At 35.0% G+C, this 13,006-nt stretch overlaps 1 protein-coding gene across 4 annotated transcripts in view; it reads left to right on the top strand.

Annotated features, from left to right (window-relative positions):
- Window positions 1-13,006, top strand: part of CFTR (CF transmembrane conductance regulator) — a 170,763-nt gene that overhangs the window by 97,010 nt on the left and 60,747 nt on the right. For all 4 annotated transcript variants that reach the window (XM_073238544.1, XM_073238547.1, XM_073238545.1 and 1 more), the window contains 4 exons: window positions 1,935-2,029; window positions 4,419-4,505; window positions 5,943-6,669; window positions 8,373-8,501. In XM_073238544.1, coding sequence (XP_073094645.1) covers window positions 1,935-2,029; window positions 4,419-4,505; window positions 5,943-6,669; window positions 8,373-8,501 — 1,038 coding nt within the window. The remainder of the gene's footprint in view (window positions 1-1,934; window positions 2,030-4,418; window positions 4,506-5,942; window positions 6,670-8,372; window positions 8,502-13,006) is intronic.

The raw sequence follows: 13,006 nt of genomic DNA, 5'->3' as shown, positions 1-13,006 counted from the left end.
TTTTCTTCCTCTCTTCTTTTCATTCAACAAATCTTTATTAAATGCTTGCTCTGGGCTAAGATTATATCTCCTCTAAATACATAATCCATTCCCTAAGTGTAACTATTATCATTGTACTATCAAAATAACTACTGATACTTCTAAATTTAAAAAAATATTTAAAATTTTTAACTGATTGAACTAATAAAATGTTGAATTCAAGTCTGGGAGATAAAAAGGAAAACTCCAATAATTACAGCAACCTCTGTCTTTTTAATAATGTGTTAGAAAATTTGCCTCCTTTACAAAAGCCTGCACTCAACGTATTCTTTATTTTTTCTCTTTAAGAGATTTCAATTTTTAAAAAGGAATGGGACTGGGGGGAAGAAAACATGATACAAGAGAGGAGAAATTCACATGTGACATGTCTTAACAATTGCTCTAAAACCATTATGGAGAATGTACTGCATAGGGAGCTAAGTAAAGGCTTGAAGACCAAGCTATTCCTGGAAATACTTCAAAAGTCAAGTTGAGGATTCCAGACTCTAGGGTGTGGAATTTAGTTGTAGTCCTTGTTTGTATGGAATCCTAGATAATGTGCCCTGGTCCATGAGTTGAACAGAATCATTTAGTCCAGTAGAAAGAAGCGAGGCACGTGGTTTCACATGTCTCATAACTACAAAGGTCTTCATCTTCAGTGTTATGTGGGTCTCAGTGACCGCTCTCTGTTACATTTCTCCAGTGCCTGAGTAGCCACCCACTGAGTCCTACTACATCTTCTCCACACCTCCATTTTTAATCTCAGGCCTTTGGTCACCCTAGGGCAGGAGTATTGACAGTAACAGTTCTTTGGGGGAGTGGCTAGCATGGTTTCAGCCCATAGGAGCTGCAGTAGTTTTTAATATAAATGATTATTTGTTCATTTACTTTCTTTGTAAGTTTTGAGTTTTGTATATGAAGTTCTATTTAACTTTCATATGACAGATAACAGAAACAAATGGGTAACAGAAATAGCCATTTTGACAATTTAAATACAACGTTGATGTAGGTCAAGGAGAGATGGTTGATTGCTTCTGGATCGTGAAAGAAAAAGGAATAGTGTTGAAGAGTATTTTTAGTAGAGGAAGAGGAAAGAAGGTAGCAACAAATGCAAAGAGCAGATGTTTGGGAGTGGGAAAGAAAAGGGAGATAACATTTTTGAGCCAAAGAGAGAGCAGTACCTATGTAACTTCCCTCATCCTTCAAGTCTCAGGCCAAATTTCATCTCTTTCCAAAAGCCTTCTAGAATTTTCTGTCATTCTACAGATTCTTCTATTATCTATACAATTAATTTGCCTATTAATTATGTACAGTTGATCCTTGAATAACATGAGTTTGAGTTGCACAATTCAACTTATATGTGGATTTTTTTCAATAAATAAATCAAAAATTTTTGGAGATGTGCAGCAATTTGGAAAAACATTTTCTTTTTTCTAGCTTACTTTATTATTTGAATAAAATATATAATACATATACAAAATATGTTTTAATCAACTGCTTATGTTATTGGTAAGGCTTCTGGTTAGCAGTAGACTATTAAGTTTTTGGGGAGTCAAAAGTTATGTATGGTTCTTTGACTATGTGAGGGTTGGTGCCCTAAGTCCTGTATTGTTCAGTGGCAACTGTATACAAATACTCGTGTGTCCATAAATATACATATAGTTTACTTTTTGACATTTTCTAATTCTCACTTAATGATCATGAATGACATTCTAAAAATTAAGGACAATTTTATTTCTTAAATTTCAGCAATATTTAGACTAGTTGAAGTGGATTTGAAATAACTGAGATTCAGTGTGCAAAATTTCAGCTGTGGTTAAAGCAATACTCTGATATATGATTACACTTGAAGGAAAATTTTCCTTTCAAATTCAGAAACATACTAACATTTCCTCTCTTTCTATTTTTGATAATAGGACATTTCCAAGTTTGCAGAGAAGGACAATATAGTTCTTGGAGAAGGTGGAGTCACACTGAGTGGAGGTCAGAGAGCAAGAATTTCTTTAGCAAGGTGAATATCTGCTTATTGGTTAAGCAAGCATTTACTGTAAATATGCATGTAATAAAGACACTTCTCTGTTTCTTTATATTCTGTTTCTGGAATTAAAAAATGACTGGAACTTTATGACTAGCAGGTTAAAAATAGCCTTTAAGAACTGTATTTAATAATATGGTAGTCATATCTGAGAAAGGTGATGACTTTTTCATAATGCACGGCCTTATTTTGGTGTTTGTGTATTCGTTTACCTTATGGAATGGTTTAGTGCAAATAGAAAACTGGAATTCTGTGTAGCACAAGGGAAGAGAAAATTTTTGTTAAGTCTGTCCACAGTCCCACCCCTACTCCACAATGTGCACACCTGCTTTAGGCTTCTGTTTGTGCTTCTTGGTTTAGATAAACATACATTTTCAAATTTCTCTATCAATTATTACAATAAAAAATTTTCATGGTAAAGGCAGCAAGGCTTAAAGTCTGTAATCTTGAGAGAGAAATAAATAGTCCAAGCACATCTAGCATTGTGGGAGATATGGAGTTCTCTTGGTAGAGATATCCTTGGTCTAAGTGTTTTGAGCTTTCAAAGAGAAGGACGTATAGTTAACTGAGTCAGGAAGAAACTTTGTGGTTAAACTGTAACTTTCAGTTTAAAAAAATTGTTGGAGGAAGGAGATGTCAAATGTTCCTTCAGTTTTGTTTGGACAGAATTCTTTTTACTGTGTTGCTGAAGTTGTTAACACGAAATCACATTGACTTATTGATACTTTGGCTCCTTTCTCTTGCTTTCCAAGCCTGGAACAGCAAATTAACTCACTGAGAACCTGCAATTAATTGCTAGTACTACTCTGGAGGGATTGTGTGGTCTGTACATGTGTGTGTGTAATTTTATTTAATCCCCTTATCACCCTGCAAAGAGAGAATTGTTCTTCTTACTTAATGGAAGAGATCATGAGATAATTGAAGGTTGTTAAGAGCTTAATTTGCCAAAAGCCACATCAGGAAATGGTAGAGTCACAATTTGAACCAGATCCTCTTGATTCTTTACATTAAACCATGCCTTGATTTGGGGATTTTCTATGTGCAGTAATAAAGCAATAGATATGAATAATACACAGACAAGATAAGGGTTTCTAGATAAATGGAAGTTAATCTGTGAGCCAAAGGAAGACTTATTTTAAACATTCCATTTCAAATATAGGTAAGATATGCTGTATGCCTTCTAGACATTCAACATAGAATTGAGTTTGCATTTACTAGTTTGAGATTTGGTTTTGTTGTAAAGTGCACATAGTTTGAGGTACGACTAAAAATAATTGTTAATAGTTAACTCTGATCAGAATTCATCATGTGTTGTCCAGTTTTGGATGATGAATATAGTATTTTTAATCTCTTGAGAAACTGTGGTCATAGGTATGAAGGAGAGAGTAAGAACCAGGTGAGGGAAGAAAGGCCTTAAGGTACATTTTAATGGGGGTCTTCAAAAAACTCTGCAAAGGTTCTTTTAGATTTCACTTTGACTTGTGCTATTTCTGCTTTTTTTAAAATTCTCTTATTCACATGCTGTTTGAATACAATTTTCTTCTTACAGAAAGTACCAAGAATTATACATCAACACTAAATCCTACATGATGGGATAGAGATAGTGTTACTCACAACTACACCTGAAAAATTTAAATGTTATGAAGAAATTATTTCACTTCCATTAATATAGGACTATATCCTCATTTATTTCTGTTCAGAGATCAACTTGATATGATTTTACTTGTTTATAAAACTTTATTTTTTAACTTAAATATAAAATAATATGGGTATATATATTGTGGGTGTGAATTATTCATCCTTCATATGTCTCGAATTCTTATGAATGTGTTGCAGAGACTAAGACTATCGGGCAAAGTGCAATAGCAATCATACAGCTACAACAGCGCTGCTGTCAATTTCTTGGTAGTGTCAACACAGAAAAACACTAAGAAAAAAGCTCACCTAAGTGCTGCAATTTAGTTGCTGTCTCTGTCATCTTAAAAGATTGAAACAGTCTGTTTTTTTTCTTTGTTTTCCCACCAAAATGCATGATCTTTGAGGGCAGGGACTATGTCATTATTACCATTGTATTCCCAGCACATAGGATGGTACTTGGCTCTAAGTAGATAATACTGTTAAACAGTTTTCTCTTTTTCTTTTAATGCAATATTTTAAGTGGTATGATATTATTCCGTTTGTAACTTTTCCTATTTTATGACACATTTAGCAAAAGTGCTCCAGCAGTTCTTAGGATGTTTTTGTAATGAAAAGTCATTTAAAAAATCATCTAAGACTAATCTCTTTTTGTTCCTCAGTTGGAATCTACACTAAATGACTTAAGAAATATTGAGGAAGTCTAATCTGGTTTCCATTCTCTTTTTAGAGCAGTATACAAAGATGCTGATTTATACCTACTAGACTCCCCTTTTGGATACTTAGATGTTTTAACAGAAAAAGAAATATTTGAAAGGTATGTTCTTTGAATAACTTGAAACGCTCATGCTAAAAGACAAGAAAAAGGGACTGTACCATCATAGACTGTATACTACCCCTTGAGAAATATGTGCAAATGGCAAAATGCGACAGAGTACTTATTCACATCTGATCTTCCCCTCCTGGTCAGGATTCAAGATTGCTTCCATTGACACCTTTTCTGACCACCTCTTGTTAAGCGTTTCTTCCATTGCTACTGTTATAACAATCACTGTGCAGTTTTTACAGTATTATTACCTTGTGACATATATTATTTAAGTGGTTATTATACTTAAAATTATTTACTTTTTTTGCAATAGTATTTTATTCTGTCTCCTTAGTAAGCTTCTGAAAGCACTAAAGCTGAACATTTTAATGTTTTAATGTAGGTGAATGCTCAGACTATTCATCTACCTCACTATCACCTTCAGAACCTTTTTCAGTCACACAGAATTTGGGATTTACATCATGGGAGTTCCAATTAGGGCTCAATGTTATGTGACGTTCCTGAAAGGATTGGTTAGTTACATGACTTGATTTCAAAGTTTCAAAATGATTTCATAGTCTATAAAGTAGTTTATTAGGAAAATTATCATGATACTCTTCTAGAAATAAATATTTTAAAAGGATGTATATATTTATATAAAATGACTGCATTATTCCTAGAAACCATTATTCCTAGAAAAATACCTAAGATACTACTTTTACAATCCCATGACTGTGATAAGTAACTTCTTACCAATAAAAACTTTGCTAGCTATTTATGTTAGAGTACAATCTAAAAAAATGCCTTTTTTCTAAACAGTATATAATGTTTTAATGCTAAAAAGAAATTGGTCTCCCTTAGATGGTTGTAGTCAGGATTTCTAGACTAGAGGGAAATTTTAGTAGAGGAGGCTCAAATTTATTATCCAATTCACAAGGGATTTTTTGTTCATTTTAATAGAACAGATTGGTCTCAATATAAGTTCTTGAGAACCAATTGGTGGTCAACTTAAAATGTGAAAGGAAATTAATAGAAAATTTAAAGAACAAGAGAGCTCTGACATTTTAGAAGACACAGAGAATTATAGACACCCAGGACTCTTAAAGGCTAACTAATAATTCTCTTATTCTCTAGATGGATAAACAAAGTTACTCAAAGTCAATCATTTATTTAATATCATATATTTAATTTCATTCTAGGTCTGTTAACACTCAACTTTACAATATAGCATACTATAAAATTCAATAATATAATAATTCATGCTGTAATTATTAAGAGGTACCAAATTAATTCCTCTTGAGTATTTACTGTTAGAATTATTTTTAAGTATAACATTGTATATTAGAGGTTTTCCATAAGCATACAATGAAAAAATGCAGTACATATACTATTGAAATAAAGTGTTCTTAAAATTAATTGCTTGTTTATATCTTTTTTATATTCTTAAAGCTGTGTCTGTAAGTTGATGGCTAACAAAACTAGGATTTTGGTCACTTCTAAAATGGAACATTTAAAGAAAGCTGACAAAATATTAATTTTACATGAAGGTAGCAGCTATTTTTATGGGACATTTTCTGAATTACAAAATCTACGGCCTGACTTCAGCTCAAAGCTCATGGGATTTGAGTCTTTCGACCAGTTTAGTGCAGAAAGAAGAAATTCAATCCTAACAGAGACGTTAAGGCGTTTCTCATTAGAAGGAGATGCTGCTGTCACCTGGAATGAAACAAAAAGACAATCTTTTAAACAGACTGGAGAGTTTGGTGAAAAAAGGAAGAACTCTATTCTTAATCCAATCAACTCTATAAGGAAATTTTCAATTGTACAAAAGACTCCATTACAAATGAATGGCATTGAAGAAAATTCTGATGAGCCTTTAGAGAGAAGGTTGTCCTTAGTTCCAGATTCTGAGCAGGGAGAGGCTATTCTGCCTCGAAGCAACGTGATCAACACTGGCCCCACGTTTCAGGGACGAAGGAGGCAGTCAGTTCTGAATATGATGACATGCTCCTCAGTGAACCAAGGTCAGAACACTCACCGAAAGAAAGCAGCATCCACACGGAAAATGTCACTGGCCCCTCAGGCAAACTTAACTGAAACGGATATATATTCAAGGCGGTTATCTCAAGAGAGTGGCTTGGAAATAAGTGAAGAAATTAATGAACAAGATTTAAAGGTGTGTATAAATTCTTAGGTCTTTTCCACAGAGTGTAACTGAATGGAATGCAGTATGTAGTATGTAACGAAACTTGCTCAAATTACAGGTCTAGGATGAGGTTTACTCTAAGAGTCCAAAGTCCATGAATTATGTAAGTGATTTCAAAATATAAAAGAATCAACTGTTTCCTTTTGCAATGGATATACCTATTCTCATAAAATGTAAGTCAAAGTACTGTCTAGCTTTGAGTCCTTTAAGAGACCATTGATAAACATTATCACAGATTAGAAAAATTATAAATTATCACAAGTTTGCTTTATTACCTCCTTAAAATCTCTTTGAGAAGAGGTAGAATATAAATAAATATATAAACAAATAATAGCTTCAGTTATTTAGAGACCAAAAAATTTTTCTGTATGGAGATAGACAATGTAAGATAATATCAGCCTTCTGTCTCTCAATAAGACTAACTCAACATTCTGGCTTATACATCAGTCTTGCCTGAATTTAGTTACTGTGAGCTTTTTCTGTTTTTTAAATCTGCTTTGTACTTTGGATTTCTTGAGAGATTTCTTTTAAAGAAGATATGTGAAACAACATATACTAGCACCAACTTTCAGAGAGAAGTCTTTTATATTTAGCTTTAAAGAATAAAATGCTTTTATTCTTCAAATAGGATTCAGTAGAAGAGAGAAGAGGTTTTGTTTGTTGTTTTTTACTAGAACAATTCCTTAAGTGCTTTGGATGAAACAGGCAGCATGATAATGAGTTGAAATGTTGATGCATAGGTCATTTAAGAGGTAGTGTGGCCTTTGGCAAGTCACAGTCATTCAGCATCTCTGCACCAAAGTTTTCTCCTTTGTAAAATGAGGGAACAGAATAGGTGATCTCTAAATATACATGCTTTCAGTGTTTCTATAATTTTTAAAAATTCCAAAAGGATAGTTTATCTACATGGCTTTAATATCAACCTGAATGAATTTCCCAAACTTGAACCTATCCACGTTTATTTGATTCCAGACATCTTTACACCTAATCAGTGTTTATATGACAATTTCCTTCTTTGAGGATCTAGTGCTGCTTCTGTGAATTTGGTGACCTCATGAAAAACAAAGCCATCTTTTTTGGAATATCTGGAATTACTCTTTTTCAAAAATTTTAAATGCATTTACTAAAGGACAAATAAAGACCTCTAAGGAAGTATATTAAAGATTAAAATTATGCAATTTATATCATAGCTGGAAAGAGAGATAATCCTAACTACTGAGGAATGTACAAACATCAGCTGGCTTTCATGTCCATTGAAAGACCTCTAAGCTAGCAAAATTGCAAACTGTCAATGGACCTCTGAAAAAATAAGTTAAATCAAGGAGAGTTCTGGGAAGCTTCAGTTTGATGGCACCATTTATTTGATAAAAGGTGTAATGCTGATAGGCCTTAAAATGGCAAAATTGTCTAAAAATAATACAGTTTTATAATCAGTGAAATGCTTTCAGAATTTTGAAGAATTCTAGTGGTTCTCATTTTTCAAAAAGTGATGTTGCTCCAATAGACATTATACTGGATGTGGAACAACATCACACATGTCATTCATAATGGCTTATATTTGTTGAAATTCACTTAGCTTCAAATATTAATATTCCTTTATTTCTGCACATTCAAAATAAAATCACAATGGTAGTGTGAAACCTCATTGTAATCACTGTGATTCTTTTTTTCAGGAGTGTTTTTTTGATGACTTGGAGAGCATACCAGCAGTGACTACATGGAACACATACCTTCGATATCTCACTGTCCATAAGAGTTTAATTTTTGTGCTTATTTGGTGCTTAGTTATTTTTCTGGTTGAGGTAAGAATTTTCTGTCATAAAATATGACTGTGATTTAAAGTTAAATTAAGAATTGTTTGGAAGTATATATACATATGTATGCATTCACCATATAAACATGTATATACATAAATAAATAATATATAAGTCATTTTACATTTCTGTGGTGGTATGTATAGCCATCTGTTCCTGGACTTTTGTTTATTGAGAGTCTTTTGGTTACCAATTAAATTTTGCTATTGGTAATTGGTCTGTTCTGATTTTCTGTTTCTTCCTGAGTCAATCTTGGAGACTTGTACTTCCCTAGGAATTTGTCCATTTCTTCTAGGTTATCTACTTTATTGGCACATGATTTTTCATAAAATTCTCTAATAATTCTTTGTATTTCTGTGGTATCAGTAGTGACTATTCCTTTTTCATTTCTGATTTTGATTACTTGTGTCCTGTCTCTTTGTTTCCTCATGTGTCTGGCTGGGGGTTTGTCTATTTTGTTTATCTTCTCAAAAAACCAGATCTTGCTTTCATTGATATTTTTTCTATCATTTTATTCTTTTCTATTTTATTTCTGCTCTGATCTTTATTATGTCCCTCTTCTACTAATTTTGGGTTTCATATGTTCTTTTTTTCTAGTTTCTTTAATTGTGAGTTTAAACTGTTTATTTGGGATGTTCTTGTTTCTTGAAGTAGGCCTATGTTTCTTGAAGTATGTACTTCCCTCTGAAAACTGCTTTTGCAGCATCCCACAAATTTTGGACTGTTGTATTTTTGTTTTCATTTGTCTCCATGTATTACTTAATTCATACTTTGGTTTGTTCATTGATCCATTGATTTTTAGGAGCATGTTGTTTATGGAGTTTTAGTTTTCTTTGTGTAATTTATTTCTAGTTTCATATCATTGTGGTCTGAGAACTTGCTTGATACAATTTCAATCTCTCTGAATTTATTGAGGCTCTTTTATAGCCTAGAGTGTGATCTATTTTGGGAAATATTCCATGTGCTCTTGAGAAAATTGTGTATGCTGTTGCTTTTGGGTGGAATGTTCCATAGACATCTGTTAAGTCCATCTGATGTAATGTGTTGTTCAGTGCCTCTGTTTCTTTATTTATTTTCTGGTTGGATGACTTGTCCATTGATATAAGTGGTGTGTTAAAGTCCCCTAGTATGATTGAGTTGCAGTCCATTTCACTGTTTAGTTCAGTTAGTATTTGTTTTACATACTTAGGTGCTCCTATGTTGGGTGCATAGGCATTTATATGTGTTATATCTTTGTTGGATTGATCCTTGTGTTATTATGTAATGTTCTTCTTTGTCTTTTGTTACTTTCTTTGTTTTGAAGTCTATTTTGTCTGACACAGTACTGCTACTCCTGCTTTTTTCTCCCTGTTACTTGCATGAAATATCTTTTTCTATCCCTTTACTTTCAGTTTGTGTTTGTCTTTGGGTATGAAATGAGTCTCTTGTAGGCAGCGTATAGATGGATCTTGTTTCTTATCCATTCTGCCACCTTATATCTTTTGTTTGGTCCATTCAGTCCATTTACACTTGAGGTGTTATTGATAGTTATGTACTTACTGCCATTTTATTAATTGTTTTCTGGTTGTTTTGTAGTTCCTCTCTGTTCATTTTTTCTCTTATACTCTTGTTATTTGATGGTTTTCTTCAGTGTTGTGGTTGGATTTCCATTTTTTTTCCTAATGTTTTGTGTATCTATTATGGGCTTTAGGTTTGTGGTTACCATAAGGTTCTTGGATAGTTTTCTAAATATATAACAGTCTGTATTAGTTGATTGTCACTCTATTTCAAACATAATCTAAAAGTACTAATATTTTTCTTCTTCCTCTTCTACACTTTATGTATTAGAAGTCATAATCTGCATTTTTTTGTGTGTACCTCTTGTCTGAATTTGTGTATAGTTGGTTTTACTGCTTTTGTTTTGTTTTAGACTTCATACTTGCTTGGTAAGTAATTGAATTACTACCTTTACTGTAGGTTTATTTTCACTGGTGAAAAATATTTAGGCTTAAGAACATTTCCATTTCCAACTCCATTTAACATACCCTGTAAGGCTATTTTAGTGGTGGTGAATTTCTTCAGCTTTTGTTTATCTGGGAATCTCTTAATATGTCCTTCAATTATGAATGATAACCTTGCTGGGTGGGGGATTTTTGGTTGAAGGTCCTTTTGTTTCAATACATTAAATATTTCATGCAACTCTCTCTGGCCTGTAAAGTTTCTGCTGAGAAATCTGCTAATAGCTTGATGGAATTTCCTATATAAGAATTTTTTTCCTCTGAGTTCTTTCATTACCCTCTCTTTAATCTTAATCTTTGTTATTTTTTATATGTTTTGGTGTCATCTTCCTGGGTTTCCTTTTGTTAGGGGCTCCCTGTGCTTCTGGGTGTCTATTTCCTTCCCCAGATTGGGGAAGTTTATAGCAATTATTTCTTCAAAGAGACTTTCTACCCCTTTCTCTCTCTCTTCTCCTGCTGGTGCCCCCATTATGCAAATATTGTTTTGTTTGGAGTTCTCACATGGCTCTCTTAGCATCATCTCATTTCTAGAGATTCTTTTTTCTCTCTGTTCTTCAGCTTCATTGCTTTCCTGTCCTCTAAGTTCCACCTCATTGATTGTCTCCTCTACTTGTATCAGTTTATTATTCATTCCATCAATTGTATTTTTCATTTCAGATACTGTATTCTTCAGCTCTGAGTGGTTTTTCAAGTATTCTTTCTTTTTGTTGAAGTCCTTACTGAGATTGTCAGTACTTTTCCACGAATCAGTGTGCATATTTATGACTGTTACTTTGAAATTTTTATCAAGACAGTTGGTGATCTCTGATTCATTTAGCCTTCTTTCTGCTGTCTTATTCTATACTTTTTTTTGGAACATATTCCTCTGGCTTCTCATTTTGTCAGGGTTTCTGTGTTTCTTCCTTTGTTTTAGATAGATCCTCTATGTTGTCTGGTCTGGAGAGTAATGGCTTTATGAAGAAGGCATCCTGTGGTGCCCAGAAGCTTAAGACTCTTTATTCATCAGTTTCTCCTTTCCAGTGGATGCCCAGCTGCTGTTGTTGGGCTATGAATGGGGCCACCTTTCTGCCTGTCTGTTGGCAGTGGCTGATCTCAGTCCACCATTGTGGCAGCTCACCCCAGCCAGCCCTTTGTGAGCTGAGCAACTGTGATTCTGCTGGGATCATTGTAGGTGCGGCTGCCCTCTGCCTGCCCTGCAGGGATGACTGAGCTGTTGGGATGATGGGGTGGGCACCACAGGTGTGCACAAGTTAGCACGGTGTGGGCCTGGGCTGCCAGTATGGAGAAATGAGTATTTGAAGCTGGCTCCTATAGGCACCTTCCCAGTTGGGTAAGAGAGGGCCAAGAAAGCTAGGAAAGCCTCCCACTGCCTGCCAGGCAGCAAAGTCTGACTGCTGTTGGGATGAGCAAGTGGGTGGGTGGGCATGCAGAGAAGTGCCTAGGGGCTGAGCCACCAGTGAGGGGAATGGAGTATTTTGGACTCTCAGGAGTGACCAGCCAGTTGGGCTGAGTGAGGTCTAAGGAAGTGTCATCTACCTGCCCTTTCTCCTTTGGAGAGAGCTCCATAAAACCCCACCCCTGTGGCACCTTTCCCACTGCTGGTAAATCTCTTGAACTGTTGCCTCTGTGTTGGGTCTCAGCAGGACAATGGAGCATGCCTGTCCTCCACAAGTGGCTGGAGTCTCAGCCTCCAGAGTGCTCCAGCTTTCCCTGGTGTCCAGACCCGTTAATCACCAAAGCCCAATGCAAAGTGGACTCAGTTTCCCAGAACAGAGCTCCAGGGACAGGTGTGCAGAGTTCCTGAGTGCTTATCTCCTCCCCACTCCATTCCTCTTCCTCCCACTTGTGGGATGGGGCTTGGGATTGGGTCCTGACTGTGGGTCTGCCACTTTATCCCTGTCTGTATGTTCTTCTCTTCTTCACCATGTGTACATGGTCTGTTCTGCAGTCTTCATGTTGTTTTCAGGGTTAGTTGTATCTGCTGTAGTTGCTTACTTGCTGTGTGTATGGAAGGAGGTTTCTGCCTTGCCTTCCTATTCTGCCATCATTCCCCCCCGACAACCTTACTAAATTTTAAATTAATTTGACTCTAGATATTGTATTACTAAATATGTAAGTGCTCAATCACTGCTTTTAAATGACTTTTCACAAAATGAAAAATATATGTATTAATGGCTTAGAAATCATGTTAAACAATCCTTTCAGAGATCCGTATCACCCACTCACAGAACTTTTTGTCTTTGGTGCTACCAGTATGGTCTCCTTGCCATGCCCTTCATATCACCAGGTTAAAAAAAAAAAAGGAGGTGCAAAGAGCATAGTAGGCTAAGCTCCATTCTGTATCAACATCAGTGTAAGAAACTAGTTGGTGGATGAGGCTGTTCTGCACATCAGAAGCAACCACCTAAATGCCAAAAGGGGCCTGGCAGAGAATGTCTGTAGGTAAAGTGGCTTTGAGGCTGAATGGAGAACATTTGCTCTCCAGTTGTCTAAAGG

The sequence above is a fragment of the Manis javanica genome, chromosome 6, assembly GCF_040802235.1.
Source record: "Manis javanica isolate MJ-LG chromosome 6, MJ_LKY, whole genome shotgun sequence".
Taxonomy (NCBI): domain Eukaryota; kingdom Metazoa; phylum Chordata; class Mammalia; order Pholidota; family Manidae; genus Manis; species Manis javanica.
Note: the sequence above shows the minus strand (reverse complement) of the source record. Positions and strands in the feature narration are given on the sequence as shown.